The 17,529-nt window shown below is 36.0% G+C and overlaps 1 protein-coding gene across 3 annotated transcripts in view; it reads right to left on the minus strand.

The window, feature by feature from the left end:
• The window catches only part of ALG5 (ALG5 dolichyl-phosphate beta-glucosyltransferase), a 40,750-nt gene that overhangs the window by 744 nt on the left and 22,477 nt on the right, over window positions 1-17,529 (minus strand). For all 3 annotated transcript variants that reach the window (XM_082602282.1, XM_082602281.1, XM_082602280.1), the window contains 3 exons: window positions 13,762-13,821; window positions 8,596-8,747; window positions 1,530-1,615 (listed from right to left, as the gene is read on the minus strand). In XM_082602282.1, coding sequence (XP_082458408.1) covers window positions 1,530-1,615; window positions 8,596-8,747; window positions 13,762-13,821 — 298 coding nt within the window. The remainder of the gene's footprint in view (window positions 1-1,529; window positions 1,616-8,595; window positions 8,748-13,761; window positions 13,822-17,529) is intronic.

Here is a 17,529-nt window from a genome sequence, read left to right on the forward strand (position 1 = left end):
ACTGGCATGCTGGGTGGTAGAGTGACGTGGTAAAGACCACAGGATGATCACTGACACTTTCCAGATTGAAGCCCAAATGCTCTAGCTTCTTTCTCTATTCCTTTCTTCCCACCCCTCCCCCCACCACAAGCTTTACTGAGGTGTAACTGGCAAATAAAATTGAAATGTATTTAAAGTGTACAATGTGATGATTTGATAGCTGTATACACTGTGAAATGATTACCACAATGAAGTTAACACATCCACCGTAATTAATTTAAATCATGGATAAGAGATTTAAATATCTTCAAAGGCAAAGTGAGTGGTTTCTCTAAAAACAACAAAAACAAAATACCTTGAAGTGAAATAAAACTTGAGAAGATCTAAACTGTGAGAATTTCAGATGGCCCTGCTCTAGTGGGGAGGGACCGATGGTATATGGCTGAGTGTTTGGGGATGATTAACAGAAAAACTGCTAAGTGCTGGTTAACAAGATTTAACAGTCAACTCTCTGAGAAATGCAAGTGAGCAACTGATATAAAATGAAACATTTTTACTTTTCCCCACTTCAACTTCCCATAGAGTCTAAGCTGGTCACAGATCAACACAGACACATTGACCGAGCTGATCCTGATGAGTCAGAGGCATCCTTTCACCTGCTTCCCATCCCCTTTGATCTAGGCTGCTACTGTGGAGATTAGTCAAACTGCTGTAAACTCAATATGATTCAGCAAGACTCCAAGAGGTCTACATAGCTTGTATGAGTTCCAGACTGGTTCTTAGCCTTTTTCTGTCCCTAAACACCTGAAGTTGCTTACTTCAACAGTGACTTTTCAAGAGGAGGCCATGCTTACCTGGGGGAGAGGTGACTTTGAAAAAGTCTCCAGTTAACTGCTCCTACACTGTGAATTAATTTAGGATCATTCTAAGGTAAGCAAAGGAGAACACTAGAGTATATTTTAAATTCTAAACAGTGAGCGCTGTCTAAGCTTTTCTGAATATAAATTATTCGGAAGTATGATAGATTTCACATTTTAAATCTTAGAAATCTTTGCATTTTGGGATATATGTACAGATGCCAGTTAAAAATCGGGTGTGAATGGATTATGGACATTTGGAGTAAAAACAACTAATTCCTCATTTAGCTTTGCACAGTGGTTTGTAGGTACTCAAAACTCACTGAGTAATGAAATAATACTAAAAAAAAATTGGTATTACAAACAATAAAGTTTATCTGAAGACTATTCACCTTGCTTCTAGCCTGAAATCACCATGATCCTGTCTACTGTACAAGTTTTTATTGAATTTCTTAGGCAAGCCAGTAGGCCTAATGAAGACCCTAAGAAGAGACTAAAAAAATACAGAAGGCAGTAAGCCAGCTGGAGGAGGGTGGCAAGGATTAGTAGGCAGTACTGTCTATGAAACTGCCTCTCTGAGTTAGGACAGCTGAGCTGGGGTGATAGTAAAGCCAGCTGACTTCACTGGACAACTGTATGGTCTGACGTCTTCCCCCACTTAAGATCAGCTGTAATGTAAACAAATATACTCACCTTCAATTTCAGTCCAGTTGACAGCAATTTCTGCTATTGGGATTTTAAAGAACTGTGCTATGTAAAGCAGTTCTACATCAAATGCCCTGAAATAGAAAATACATTGCTATTTATTTTTAAAAAGACAAATAGAGTGTAATTAAATCTCTACCTTGGCACGTTTTAAAGAAGCTTACACAGCAGATAGAAAAGCTTATACTGTAAAAGTGAAGGCCAGATGAACGTAAGGTCAAATAAAAGCAAAGTAGTTCAGGAGCTTCAAGGCAAGTAACATAACATCGCGTGTCACTGCATAACATATAAATGAGAAATATGGCGTCTCTGTCACAACTCAGAAACTCCCAGAGGTAAAAACGGCCTCCTGGGCTCCAAGAGAAAATTTAATCCTGGAAATTTTCAAGATTGATGGTTTTCAAATCCCAACCTTAACTAGCTCAAGAAACAGAACTGACAGCATTTTCAACGGATTCAGAGAGCTGGTAAAACAGAACCTTGAGAAGCACTAGGAGAGAACGTTCTCAGTCACTTTAGAGCTGCTTGATTACATTCTTCTACCACCAAAGAATCAAGGTTTCTTTTCTAAGTACGGGGTCCCTGTGGCCTGCCTTCCCTCTTCCCCTCCCCAGTGCTGTCCTGGCCAATACAGTACTGGCAGCTGGTGAAAGTGAAAAGCCAGTTTAGGCTGGCCTGAAAGGCCGTGTGGGTATAACTACATATATACATAGGAATTAGATACATTGTCTCATTTTAACATGCACTTAAAATCATCTCTAGTCTGAGTTCCCAGCTCAGCCTTCCTTCTACCTAGGAAAGACTCTTTCTTAAAAAGCTCCTCTTCAATCAGCCCTTTGGTTTAGGTCGAATCTGCTTTCCTTAACATTTTTGAATCCTGACTTAGAAGTTTTCCTGGATTTTTACAGAATTCTCTCAACCAGTCGCTTCCTTTCACCGGCATTAAACTCAAAAAGAGAAGCACCACTGCCTGTGCTGCGCTTCATGCTTTTACTTGTCTCAAAAAGCACTAAAGTCTTTCACTGTTTTGCCTTCATTCTTGAGACATGAAACGCCCCACTTTCTAGACTGCATGGAACACACTTCAGACTTCCCAGGCTTGGTTTTAAAATATGAGCACAAACAAGAAAACGCCTAAAATCCACTTCTATCTGATTTCCCTCATTCTAGACAATCTGAATTTGGGAGTTTTGTTTTCTTGGCTACGATACCACCACCATCCATTATGCAACTAGTTTAAATCCCAAGTGTTTGGATAATTCAGTATGAAAACTATTTTTTTTAAAAAAAACACTTAATGCTTTTCCTTATCCTAATAAAATATTTACTTAAGATGATAAAACCATCTACAAAAGTGTTCTTTGTGTTTCTAAAAGGACTGAGTAAAACTTCCGTTAAGTAGAATTGTGACACTCATGAAAGAAGGAAATAATTTGAATATTAACCCTTAAAACTTTCCTTTAACATAAAACCAAAAAGTTACCTAATGGGCTGCTGAGTAATGCTAATTAATAATCTGATCAAGATTATTAAGTATTTCTCCAAAGATATCATATAGAATTAGTGACTTATCGAAGACACAAAACAACATAAAAATGATGAATGAAAAGGAGTGGGGTAAAAAACCACCAATTAACTGAAATGCAAAATAAATTTTTTTTATATTAAAAAAACTGAAAGGGCTATTCATCTTATAAACTATTATTTTTATTATACCCTTCTCCCCTTAAACATTTTAGAAGACATGAGATGTTTATTTAAAAAAAAACCCCAAAACAACAAAAAACCCCAAAACAACAAACTGCAGTTCGTATCACCATATTACAAATAAGAGACCAATCTGTTACCAAAGCAAACATTATAATTAAAATACCAAGTACTTCTGGATGGAACCTTATGCCAATAAAGAGAAGCAGCATAAGGGTTATTCTCCAACTGAAATGACTTCTTGAGTTTTGGTAAATGTGGGGAGAGCAGAGTTAACCACGTTTTCTTTTGTTATGCAGTTCCTGACATAGCTGTTACCTCAGGAACAGATGTATTTCTGAAGAACAAAGAGTGTGCTGAGACTCTGCTAAACATGGCACACACACACACACCCCACTGCTCCCTCCTGAAATCCCACTAAAATTAAAACGACAATGATGGGATAACCATACGAGAACAAAAAGAGGAGAAGATGAGAGTAAAAAAAAAAAAAAATGTGAACGTTGGAAAGTAGCTAGACAAGTGGTAACTAGAAAGTAGACAACGGCAGAGGGAGAAGCCCAGGGCAGGTTAATGGGCACCACAGAGCCCCCGACGCTCAGGCATCAAGGGCCCAAGTGACCTCTGTAAGTGGAGGTGCAGGTGGGCTGCAAACCGGAGGTCTCACTGAAAATCTGTATGAGATTCTCCTTTCTTCCAGCCGGTTCTGTGAATGCTGGCAGCCAGGATCATATCTCTTAGGCAGCAGATTGAAGAATCCCACTTTAGTGAAAATGACCAGCCCAAAACATAGTGACAGCTGGGAGTTACCCACACAACATGGCCCCACTAGTTTAATTTGTAGTGAAATCTATCAGTCAGAGTTTGCTGACCACGCACCCGGCTGCTGATGAGCTAAAATTTTTAGCACCATACTAAAGATATCTGAGGATAAACTTTAATGATAAAAACAAACATAAAGAAAAAAACCTGAAGCAACAGAAACAATGCAAAGAAAGAAGAAAATGAAGTGTTCGTGGAAGCTACTGTAGTCATGAAACAAGAACAGATTTAGAAAAATGAATACTAGAATATAAGAATTGCAGGAAATTGAGGTTTTGATAGCAGAAATAAAAATTTAAAAGGAGGGTTAGATGATAAAATTGAGGAAATCTCAAAAGAAGAAAAATAGGAAGAGGGAGAGAAAATAAAATTAAAGGATCAATAAGGAAGCTCTATATCTGTTCTATAAGAGAGAAGAGAGAAAAGACAGAGGAGATCATCGAAGAAATGAATAAAGGACATTTCTCAGAACTAAAGGACATGGGTTTCAGACTTAGAGGGCCTCCTGAGTACTCAAGAAAATGCATGAAAAAGAGCCACATTAAGTCGCTGAATCATGACATTTCAAAACACTGAATAAAAGGCTTCCAAAGTGGGGTGGAAAAAACATGCCATAGACAAGGAATCAAGATTAGATTATTGACAGAATTGAACTTTTCCACAGAAACACTGATGCCAAAGACAACAGAGCAATGCTTTCCAAATCCAGAGGAAAAAGGATTTCCAACCTGTAACTCTTTCTCCAGCTAACTGGTAAACAAGCGTGAGGGTAGAATCAAGGCATGTCTCTACATGTGGGATCTCGCAGTGTCTTTCTCATATTTTTTAGGAGGTGTAAGAGAGGTGTGCTCTACTAAATTAGGATGGAAACCAAGGAAAACAAGATCTAGGACAGGAGCTGCAGTAGGCCAGGACACAACTAGAAAGAAAGAGCCGATGAGAAAGGCTTTCCTCTCCGAGAAAAAGATGGAATTGAGGCATAATCTGATGTGTCTGGGAACTTATGCTTCTGTCAGAGAGTGAGGACAAGGAAGTGTTAGATCCACGGTCAAGTAATGCCAGCAAAAAACTCCAGTTATTACCTTTAGAAAAACAAAAAGTACTACAACTATGTGGGTCGTATAATCCCATTGCATGCTACGGCTCAAATCTGAATTCTCTTTACCCAGCTATAACAATCAATGCTGAGCTAAGCAAACATTATTTTAAAAATGTATTAGGAGCATAACTGTGGAGGGTGTACAGGAGTTTAAGAGAACGAAATACTTGTCCATTGATTTCCTATTGTGGAAATTAATATCTAAAACTGAAAAACTGAGATGTAGCTATGCAGACCCATTGTTTTCAATGTGAAAGCAAACACCACAAACAAGCAGTAAAGAGATGAAAGTGACTAGAGAGAGGGAGCAGGAATGGGGGATGGACGGAGATGGGGCAAAGGACAACTGTTTTCTTGTTATAAGCCTGATGGAATGACTTTAAATTATAAACATGAATAACATTGATTAAAAAATTTAAAAAAATTCACTAGAAGTACATTTCAAAGAATCCATTTAAAAAATTATTCATAAATTGGGTCAAATTATACCTTAACATTAAATGGAAAGAATTTAGGTGAGGTAGAGTTCAGAGGATGGAGATTTTATATACATATTTAACATTTAACGTTACCCATACTCAAGTAATTCGGAATCAAAGAGATGCCTGTAGTCTTTTAACTTCAGCAGTACAGCGTACACCTTGAAGTGTTGTAATACCTAGAAACTCTACTTGACTTGGATTCCCTGAAAGTTACGAGAAAAATTTCAGTGAATCTTTAGAACAAGTCCTCTTAAAAAAACCGTCTAAGGAGACACATATGGAAATGAGTAGATGCACAATTTGGTTTCTAAAACTTATGCTGCTTAAGAAAAAACAAATCCGCTCTTTAGTTTTTCTTGATTGAAGTGAAGGAAAAGAGATGTTTAAATAAAGACAATGAAACATAACTGTGGTGAAGGGTATACTGCTAATCAGGTTGATACATGTGTATTTGGTGGTTCTCCTTTATGGGCACAACATAAACATAACTGGACCCTAAAGAGAGATGTGAGAGGCTAAAATTTTAAGTCAGGTCAATATTATGCCAATCAAATTGCAAATAAATAATTAAAAAGGCATGCACATGAACATAAAATTTAAAGAAGAAAAAAATAAAAACATGTTCTTTAACTTAAAAAACCCATAAAACCTTGGAACAGTGCTGGCCAATACACTAGCCACATGTGGCTGGCTATTGGGCAACTGAAATGTGGCTAGTCTGAATTGAGATGTACTGTACTCTGAAGACACAGTACAAAGAAAAGCATGTAAAATAGCTCAGTATTTTTTTCATACTGAGTGCATGCTGAAATGACTATGTTTATATTGTGTTCAATATAGTATTAAAATAAATGTCACCTTTCTTTTTACTTTTTAATGTGGCTACTAGAAAATGTAAAATTACATATATGGCTTGCATTTGTGTCTCATATTATACTTCTGTTGGACAATGCTGCCTTACAACAATCCTGACTTCAGTCCTGACAATCAGTCCTGACAAGGAAACTTCATAACTTTTAAGTCATCAACCCTAACCCTAATGTTCTCCATTTTTAAATCCTTCCTTTTGAACTACAAAGAACCTAGTTCTCTGACCATAGATGGAGACATAACATCTGACTGAAAAATATCTAATGCAGAGGGAGGGCTTTATTTCTAGAGTGACTTCTTAATAAATAAGATTCTCTGATTTTGGAGTCCATTAACTATCAATATGTTTTATTCTTTAACATAATAGAAACATGCATCTAAATTTTAAAACCAAATATACATTACTTAAAAAATTTTAATCTAGGAAAGAAAGATTTTAAAACATGTTTGATAATTTTACTTCTGAAACTACAGTTTCTTTAAAGTTATTTGGGAAGATTATATGACATCTATTTCTACGGGGATAACAGATCTTTGCAAATAGACACATGAAAGTTACAGAGACTATAAAAATGAACATCTACTGGAATAATTATGCAGACTCCCACCATGAACAGAATTCACACAGAACCCAGTACTAACAGTAAGTATTCTTTCAACAGTATTTATTGAGTACCTATGATGTGCCAGGCACCCTCTTTGCTATACAATAAGCAAAATCAGATGGGATTCTTGCTCTTGTGGAGCTTGCGTTTTAATAGAGAAAAAGAAACATCGTACAAATAAAGCACTACAGATGTGCCAGGTGCTACAAGAATGGCTTACGGCACTGCAACAGTATACAATCAGGGGCATCTGATCTGGTACAGAGAGTGAGGGCAGGTTGTCCTAACGAAGATCTGAAGGATAAGGAGACCTTGATGGAGGGGCAGTGGGTGGTGAGAAGGAAGAATCCACACATGGAGGCTCAGGTGGGCCAGACTGTAACATCAATACTCGTACTGCCTATTGGTATCCCTCTCAAGGCCCTGGAAGGCACCGAAAGGCAATGGGAAGCAGAAGAGGTGCATCTGATTGATCACTTCTAATTTCTGAAGGGTCCCCTTGGACTGCAGCATAGGAACTGATGTCTTGGATTGTGGTGAAGATGAAGAGAAATGAAGGGACATAAAAGCTCAAAACAACAGGCCTCGGTCATGGGCTGGATATACGGAGGGGCTGTGGGGAAGGCTGTAATGACTCCAAGGTTTCAGGCTTCTATGTGACTGTTATTCCCTAAACAGGCTGGGAGCTGAGGCGAGGTCTGGGACAGAGAGGCCGAATGCTGCTGATAGGTTCATTGAGACGGTAAGTGGTCATCTTAAACATGACCCCTGGATTTAATCATAGGAGGGTAACTAGATGTTCAGATGGGAGGATGGGTGAGGAGTGAGTGGGAAGCGAGAAGATGGGGACAGTGAATATGGACCGCTTTTCCAAGAGAAGGTTCGCCGTGAAAGGAAAGAGGGCTAGGGTTGAAGGGGTGCTGGGGGCAGGGGTCAATGGAGAGGGTGTTTTTCTAATGGCAAGAGAAATTTAAACTTGAAAAAACGGATGGGAAAGATGTGGTTGAGAGAAAAGGCTAAATACACAGGAGAGAAAATAAGTGAACAGGATTGGGTTGTTAGAAGGTGGAAGGGCATGCAGAGGCCCGAGGACTGGTCTTAGGCAGGAGAGGGAACTTCCTCCTGCAAAAGGAAGGAAAGAAGGGCAAGTGGGTACCCTCTTCTGCTTTGATATGTCTGAGCTTTTTCTTTTTTCTCTGAAGGAAAAAAAGGAAGCTTAAGGAAACAGGATGTTTTCAGGCCTCTCAATTTATACTGTCTACAATTAAGGTAAATATGTAACTTTATACCCTATGTTTGGTTTGAGATAAATAAGAACCAAACCAGTAAGGGTACAGATTAAGTTTACATATATAAGTGTCAATTCTGTTTAAACCTGGATGTTCATTATGGGACTACAGGGCTGCTGCCCATTACCTGGAGGAACTGCTGTGTAAGACGCACCAGACACATTCCGGTTAGGAACCTACCATCGTTCAATGTGCAGAGATGAAAACGTCCGTGACGCTGCTTCTCGAGTTAATAATTTGAACCCACACTGTGTGTCCCTGATTCCTTTGACACAAAGGAACCACACCAGAAAGTGGAACCCATACATGAGAAGAGTACGGAAGTAAGAACGCTGAAACAAAGACAAAATATAAATGACTTTTCTATTTATCTATAAAGGAGACATTGAAAACACCTGGCTGTAGACAACTGCAACTTAATATATAATTGACTGGGTAGATCTCACACATGAACGCCATTGTTCCATTAGCTGCATGGCAAAGTCTATTCTAGAAACTGTGAGGACGCCTAATGCTTGGAGCTGGACAGAGGCTAGAAAAGTAGTTACTCACTTCCTGGAGGTGGAGTCAGACAAGAAGAATCACAGTGCCTGTGAGTCAGGGCTTCAGTGCGCCAGAAATATACCACAGCAGTTGCAGGGCTGCGCTGAGCCAGGAGAACACCTCATTCACCTTATATTTTGTGTCCCCAATACATTTCAGTTTCAAAAAAAGGTGAGTTACCAGAATATCCTGGAAAAATGAAACACTAAGGTTTCAACCTGAAGTATGATACCTAGCTAATGAGAGTACGATAGAAGAGGTACAGCAGAGTGTCACAGACTAGAAAGGAGTCTGAAACAAAAACCCAGTGTCTCTAACTATGACAGATATTTCTGATTAAATATATTTTAACAGGAAAGTTCTTTAATACTTTGGATATTAAACTTAAGTAGTCTAATCCCATCTGAGAATTCACTATTGTTATTAGGCGTTAATTTCATTATTAGTAGTAACATGACATATTCCATTATTCATTAAACAATGCAAGCTTTAAAAAAATCATTAATTATCACTGAATTCAAGACTTTCATATTTAGCATTAAAAAAAGATAAGATCTCTTAAAGTTTTCTATAATTATGGTAGTAGACCCATGGAATGATATATTACATATGCACATAAGCAAACCAGTAAGAGTCTATGCAGAATTTTTAATATCTCATCCCACTAAATAAAAGTCCTTTCCTCCTTTTGGATTTTCGTTTTCATAATTGTAATTTTTAGTGTTGTTCTTCATTCACATGTCTTTTTCTATCACCATGGAACAAAATCATGACTCAACAGTGAAAAATGACAGGAGAAAAGGCATGGAACTGAGCAGGCCTATATTTGAATCCTGGCTCCATTAATAATTAGCAGGCTGTGGGCTTCCCTGGTGCCGCAGTGGCTGAGAATCCGCCTGCCAATGCAGGGGACATGGGTTTGAGCCCTGGTCCGGGAAGATCCCACATACCACAGAGCAACTAGGCCCGTGCACCACAACTACTGAGCCTGTGCTCTAGAGCCTGTGAGCCACAACTACTGAGCCTGCGTGATACAACTACTGAAGCCCACGTGCCTAGAGCCTGTGCTCCGCAACAGGAGAAGCCACCGCAATGAGAAGCCCATGCGCCACAACGAAAAGTAGCCCCTGCTTGCCGCAACTAGAGGAAGCCCGTACGCAGCAACAGAGGCACAATGCAGACAAAAAGAAATAAATAACATAAATAAATTTATTAAAAAAAATGATTAGCAGGCTGACCTTGAACAAGTTACTTCCACTCTCTAAATCCCACTTTGCTCATCTAGAATGAAAATGCCTGCCTCACAAAGGTACTGTAAAGTTTAAATGAGATAATATTAAAGCCTTTAACCAAGTGTTTGGTACAGGAAGTAACAGAAACTTAATAAAAGCTCTTAATAAGGGAAGAAGGCTTGAAAGCTCACTTTAACCTCCTGACCACAGTTTCACTTGTGTATTAAATAGGGCAAGAAGGGAAGGAAGAATAAAATACTTATCTACAGGGTATGTAAAACAAACTCTCTGAAAAGCTCTAGCACTTCTCACTGATCACCTAGAATTGTTAGTTATGTTTTGATGTAAGTATGTCTTACCTCTCTAAGCAGATAGGGCAGAAACCTCATCTTAAAATACTTTGGGAATCTCACAACAGCTTGCTCAGTGCCTTTCATTTAAAATATTTCCAATAAATACTGGTTGACTGATTAAACCTCCAAAAGAGCATTTATGCTTAGGAAAGGAACAAATAGAAATCGAAAGATAGAAAAATGAAAATTAAAAGGTAGAAAAATAATACCTATAAACTATTCTCCTTGAATGATTTTTAACATGATTTAGATGAGCTTACTAGTAACCAAATAAAAATATTCATGACTGCTTTTGCTTGTATGTTAATAGAAGATTTTTGTTTGTTTTAGGATAATGGCTTTTTTTTAAAAAAAACAGAAACGTTGAGTTCACATGAGGACTTTAACTTATTTGACTTCTAACATATTGAAAAGCATAACAATATAATCTACAAACAACTGGAACTTTCTTTAATTTTTAAAACTTGGCAAAGTATCTTAGAATTTAGAAGACATCTAAAAACATACTACAGGATAGACTTATTTAGTTAAATGAAGGTAATAAAGTCATAGAATAGCATTATATGAACTTCTGAAGTAGATATTTAAAAACATTCACTGCTTTAATATTAACAATCATCTCTAATGTTTATGAAATGTAAACAAGGAATTCAGGTGAAATTTAACTGACTGGTAATTTTATTATCTTGAAAAGAGAAGTTAAAGAAGTTCTAAGACTTAAGCAGACTCTTCAAAAAAAAATCTAAAGAGATCAAACAGTAATGGATTCTATTTTGAATCATTTAAAAATGATAAATTTGAGAATACCCAAACAATATAAACATGACTGTTTTAACTGTTATACAGAACACATGGGCATATGAACACTTTTAAGGATGCCTGAAAGACTCCAATGGTGCTGTATCATGCATGTTTGTCTTGATAGACGGTAGGATAAACTGAGACTATGTGTAAAGGTATTTAGGACAGATAAGACTGAAAACTACACAGTTAAGCTACTGAAGTTGCTGTTTACTATCTTGGCTAATTAATACTTTTATAATTTTTCTCACTGTCCACAGATCAATCACCATGCAGGATTTATATTACCTATGGCACATTAAGAGAACACCCTAGTGGCTGAGAAGTGGAAGGCCACGCCGCAGTTTCTTGGACACGTGGCAGATGGTTGTGTTGCCCCTTGGAGATGACCTTCTATAAGACAGGTATAGTTCTGTGAGAATCACCTGGACTTGAACTACAAGCCTACTCAGCAGGAGTTATACGTAGCATCTGCAGAGGACAACTGCTGATCTCTAGTCAGTGGACCAGTTTACCCTTTCTTTCTAGAGAAGCAGCCAATTCTGTAGGGTCCAAAAGCACTATGTCAGTAACTAAGTTGTACAGATGGAGGAATGGATGGATAGATGACAAGATAAATTATAAACACATAGATCCTGGAATAGATCCCTTGATGACTGGTTAAAAGCATCACTAGGTAAAAGAAGGTTCAGACCATAGCACAGCCTCATCTTACTATTCTGGAAAAAAATTCAAAGAGTTTTCAACCAATGGAAGTTCTAAGTGAGAGAATTTGCACCGTTAAAAACAAAATAAAAAACCACAGTTCTTTTCTACTGCCACCAACAATACAGGTCCCAACTACTTCTTGCCCAGATTACTTCAACTGCTTCCTAATTACTGCCTCCTATTTCTCCAACCTTTTTTCCTTTCCAAGTAGATAATCCTTTTTTCCCCATCTATATATTTTAAAAAAGGACCAAATTTACTCACAAAACCCTTAAATTAACATCAGTAGGTGTTTTTTACACAAACAATTATACTGTATTTACAATATCATACTGTTTTTTCTCCATACGACTTAATATTTTAGTATTTCCCAACATGATTATACAGTCTCCATTATCATCTATTTTATCACTGCATGACATTTCATCCAGGGGAATTATGTACACTTTCTAGTGTTGGGATTTAGTATTTTATAGTTTCTAGTATTTCACAATGATAAATAATGTGCCGAACATTTTGCACATACACTTTTTCTTTCCTTATCTCTTGTGTATCAGTAAAGTGATGAAGTTGGACTAGCTAATCTCTAAACTCTCTTTCAGTGTTAAATTTCTAGGAGTTTGATTCTCTATGGTTAACAGATTAACCTTTTTGAAACACCAATAACAGTCCATAGGGTTATAGAGTTACATTTGGACTAGATGCTGAAGATGTTAAAATAATTTATTTCTTAATAAAAGGAAAGTTCAGGTTTCCACATTTGAGCAAAATCCTTAAGGGATTTTATGACTCTGCCATCAGTATATCTTGGGGAATAAATTAGAATTTTTTCATGTCCTATTTCAGAATCACTAAGGGAAAGGTTCAATCTTTTATTCCGCTGGTTCTCAAACTCTGGTATGCATAGGGTGACCTGGGAAACTGTTAAAATGGCACATTCCTGGTCCCGTGGCTAGAGTCTGATTTAGTGTCTGGGATTGGCCTAAGAACATGCATTAAAGGAAAAACAAACAAACAAAACACCCCAGATAATTTTGACCTTGCACTGAAAAATATGGCTTTATTCTTGATCTACTTGACCAATCTAGTAGATGAACTGTTAAGAATATAATGGACAATTACAGAGCTTGATACATTAGGTCTACGTTTTTAAGTGAAAAAATAATTAAAATAAAAAATACTGCATAGAGTAGTTCCTTATATTTTTTTCCTCCAAGTTACTCCAGCTTCTTAGCCTAATCTGTAAATTACAACCTGAAGAAGTTAATGTCTTCAGTGATTTTTTTGAATACACTAAAAAGGGCAGTACAACTTTACAAATCTGAGGGTATAATGCTTTTCTAAGAGGAACAGTTAAAAAAAATTTAAACTTTGAATAAAACTTAAAATATAGTGCTTAAGTGTGCTGACATGAGAAAAACTAAAGGCAAGTTGATAGGTTCAAAAATCCATCATTTGGAGAAATTTGCCTTATATAATAACTGAATGGGGACTCTCTTTGTGTCTTAAAAAAAGAGCTGCTTGTATCCAAAATCAAAGTGAAGTCTACATCCTCCCTGTATACTCATGAAAAAAAAAAATCAATTCCTAAATATGCTAATCCTTTCTTCTGAAAGGAACCTCATCTTTATGAGATTAAGTATGAAAGCTTATCTCATGCTAATGTATATGTAAAAAAGGAAAAAACTGATCCATGATGAAAGCCTCACCTGAGCAATTGATTCTTTTTCCAAATGAGCTCGAGATCCACATGCAATAGCCATTTGATCCTGAGGAAAAAAGCAATGAAATAAGTATCATTAATAAAAATATTTATTTTCAATGTGAATATCTCATTTTTTAGAAACTATTTTTTTAAAAAGTAACATTAAATATCTTTAAAGGTTTACTGAGGAATTCAGAATATGTACAACTTAAACAAGTCTAATTGTATTTACCAAGATGACGCTATTCAGGGCTAAATATAAGGGGCATGCATTATTTCAAAAGTCATATATTTAAGTGATTTTTCTAATTGAAAATACTGTATCAATATAATTAGAAGAAAAATTAGTAGTATTAGAAAGAAAAGGGTTATCTGTAGATGGTATGGTTTTATATATAATCATTACATTATGGAAAACCCAAGAATATCAACTGAAAACCTACTACAAACAATAAGAGAATGTAAAAAGATGAGTGGGCACAAAATGAATATATATATAATATTTTAGCCTTCATATGTACAAACAGTGATCAGAAGATATAATGGAAGAAAAGACAGTATTTATAACATCAATAAGAAAAATCAATAAACTTTACAAGAAATATGGCAAGATCTGAATAAAGGAAAGATATAAATGCAACCAAAGGAAACAAAAAAATCCAACCACAGAGGGCATACCATGATCATGGATGAGAGGATGCACTGACAGCAGTGAAAAGGCAATGCTCATTAAGCTAATCTTTAAATTTAATGCCATACCAATGAGAACATAAAAATAATTTTTCATTGATTGAGACAAGCTGATTTGGAAGTTAATATTGAAAAATATTGAAAAGAATGAAGAAGAGCCAAGACAATTCTAAGAGTGACGAAGGACTAGCTCCAGAGGATTTAAAAATACATCATAAAGGTAAAATAATTAAAACTAAGGTACTAAGTGTAAATAGATAAACCTATGGGTCAGAATGGAAAGGCTAGAAACACACACGAAAACATACAGGTACTTAAGAGTATGATAAAGATGACATTTTAAATCAGTGGAAAAAAGATGCTGTGGGGCATTCTGGTAGCCATTTGGAAACCAAATTAAATTGGACCTGAGCCACATACTGACTAGGACATATTCCAGCTACATCAAAGATTTAAGTGTAAATCAGAAATAATTTTTTAAATGATCCCAAGGAAGGCACAAATATACAAAACCCAGAAGATTAGATCAACTTGACAATAAAATTTTAAAAATTGTTGTGCGGCAAAAACAAGAAAAATCCAACCATATTAGAAATTAAAAGACAAATAAATTGGGGGAAAATACTGGTAATTTATATTACAGACAAAAGGCTAATTTCCAAAATACATAAAGTGCTCCTACAAATTATTAAGAAAAATACTCAACAACTCAGTTGGGAAGGGGTGAAGGTTATGAACGAGAATTCACAAAAAGAACAACTGAAAAGATCCTCACCTCAATCATACTTATATCAATACTAAGAAAAATGCAAAGAACACCTACCAATTTTTACCATATTGTGCATACACACTCTACATAGACTAGCTCCAGAGGATTTAAAAATACATCATAAAGGTAAAATAATTAAAACTAAGGTACTAAATGTAAATAGATAAACCTATGGATCAGAATGGAATGTTATCACATTACAAATATACACATAATTCGACCCAGCAATTTTACCACTAGGAATTCTTCCCATAATAAACTTGCATTGTGTAAAATGACACTCATGTAAGGCTGATCACTTTAGTATTGTCTCAAGCAGCAAACCTGTATGTCCACCCAAAGGGACTAGCTATGAAGCTGTCAAAGAATGAGGAAGCACTTCGATGTACGCATATGGCTCAATCTCCTAGATATGGTGTTAAATGGAAACAACAGAACAGTGGATAGTGTGTTACAATTTGTGTTTAAAAAATAAAGAATACATATATACATCTTCTAGGTGGATATACAAGAAATGGATGACACTGTTAGCTTCTGGGAGTAACTGGGTGACTGAGAAATGAGGGGCAGAGCTAGGTTCACTGGATAACTTCTTATACCATTTGAATTTTGAACCATTAATCAAAATAAATAAAATTAAAAAGTGTTCATTGTAAAGAAATTGGCAAGCATATAAATTTACATGTATATGAAAAAATTATTATAAAACGTCATGCATAATCTCACTACCTAAAAGCAGCCACTGATAACATTTTGTATATTTCCTTGCATTTTATTTTATTTTTTTTACCTTTCTCAAGTTCTATTTGCCCCAGTCTAGAAAAAAACTGGCTTAGGAAATCACTCCCTGTATGCTAGTCCCAGTAATGTTGCTGGGAAGAGGCATATAGGTGTTATCTGTAGGGACAGAGCTTAAAAAACATCACCTTTAGGAGTTAGGATTTGAAACTCTCTGAAGTGACAAATCCTAGGTAGAAAAGAAGGTAAAGGACCTAAAAAGGTCCAGGAGGCAGTGTATTTCCTTGTGTTATTTTTTTCCCCTCTGTATTTAAAAAACCATAGCTGAAATTTACTCATGTATACCATGCTTTTCTTCATATAAAGTAACCTAAAAAGTTCTTACATTCAAGTTCGTTGTTTCTGAGCTTTTTGTTATGGGTATTTTCAAACATACACAAAAGTAGAATAAGAAAATGAAGCCCCATGTACCCACCACCTGGCTTCAACAATTACCAACACATAGCCAAGTGTCAATCTTGCCTCCTCTGAAGCCCTTTACTAGCACCCTACCCAACTGGGGATTATTTTGAAACAAATGCTAGGCATCATATACTATAAATTAATAGATATTTCAATCACAATACCACTAACATACTGAAAACATTAAGAATTCCTTAACACCATCAGATATACAATCAGTTTTCAAATTTGCCCAATTATCTCATAAATGTTTTCAGTTTTTTAAAATCAAGAGCCAAATAAAATTCATACAATTTGGTTGGCATTTCTTTTATCCCTGGGTTCCTCCTACCTCTTTAAAATTTTTTTCTTATAATTTATTTGTTGAAGAAACCATGTAATTTGTCCTGTACAGTGTCCTAGATTCTAAATTTTGCTGACTGCATCCCCTGGTGACATTTAACATGTTCCTCTGTATTTCCTATAAACGCGCTGTTAGAGTTAGAGGCTTGATAAGATTCAGGTTTATTTTTCAAGAACTTACAGTAGTGTTGTGTCTTTCTTTTTTTGTATCAATTGTAAGGGCAATATAATATTTCACCATATAGATTAACCATGGTTTCACTATTCACCTACGTGTTCGTAGGTGAATTCACCTAATTTCATGTTATTAGAAAGGTGTCTAAAAGAACGTCTTTGAATATAAAACTCTAATTGTAGTCTGGATTTCTTCCTTTGAGAAAGTCATAGAACTAGAACACTAAGTTAAAAGTATGCGTGTTTTTAATGTAAATGGGCCAAATTATTCTTTAAATTACCTTCCCACTGAGTATGATATTGACTATTTCATCAGTAGTCCTTGTCAGCTCTAATTATTTCCATTTTAAATTTGTGAACATGATAAGGGGAAAATATTACCACATATGATCTAATTTCCTTTTTTTTAATAAAAAGGTAAACATTTGGAGAGCTTTTATTAGCCATCTATATTTTCTTTTGGAAATTATATCTGTTATGTACTTTGCTTACTATTTAATAGTGGGAATAATTTCTTCCCTTCTTTTTCTGGCAGAGGTATTTTGCTTGGGAAGGGAGAGAATGATTTTTCTTAAGGAAGAACCACATTGAAAGTTC

The sequence above is a fragment of the Mesoplodon mirus genome, assembly GCF_964341445.2.
Source record: "Mesoplodon mirus genome assembly, chromosome: 17".
Taxonomy (NCBI): domain Eukaryota; kingdom Metazoa; phylum Chordata; class Mammalia; order Artiodactyla; family Ziphiidae; genus Mesoplodon; species Mesoplodon mirus.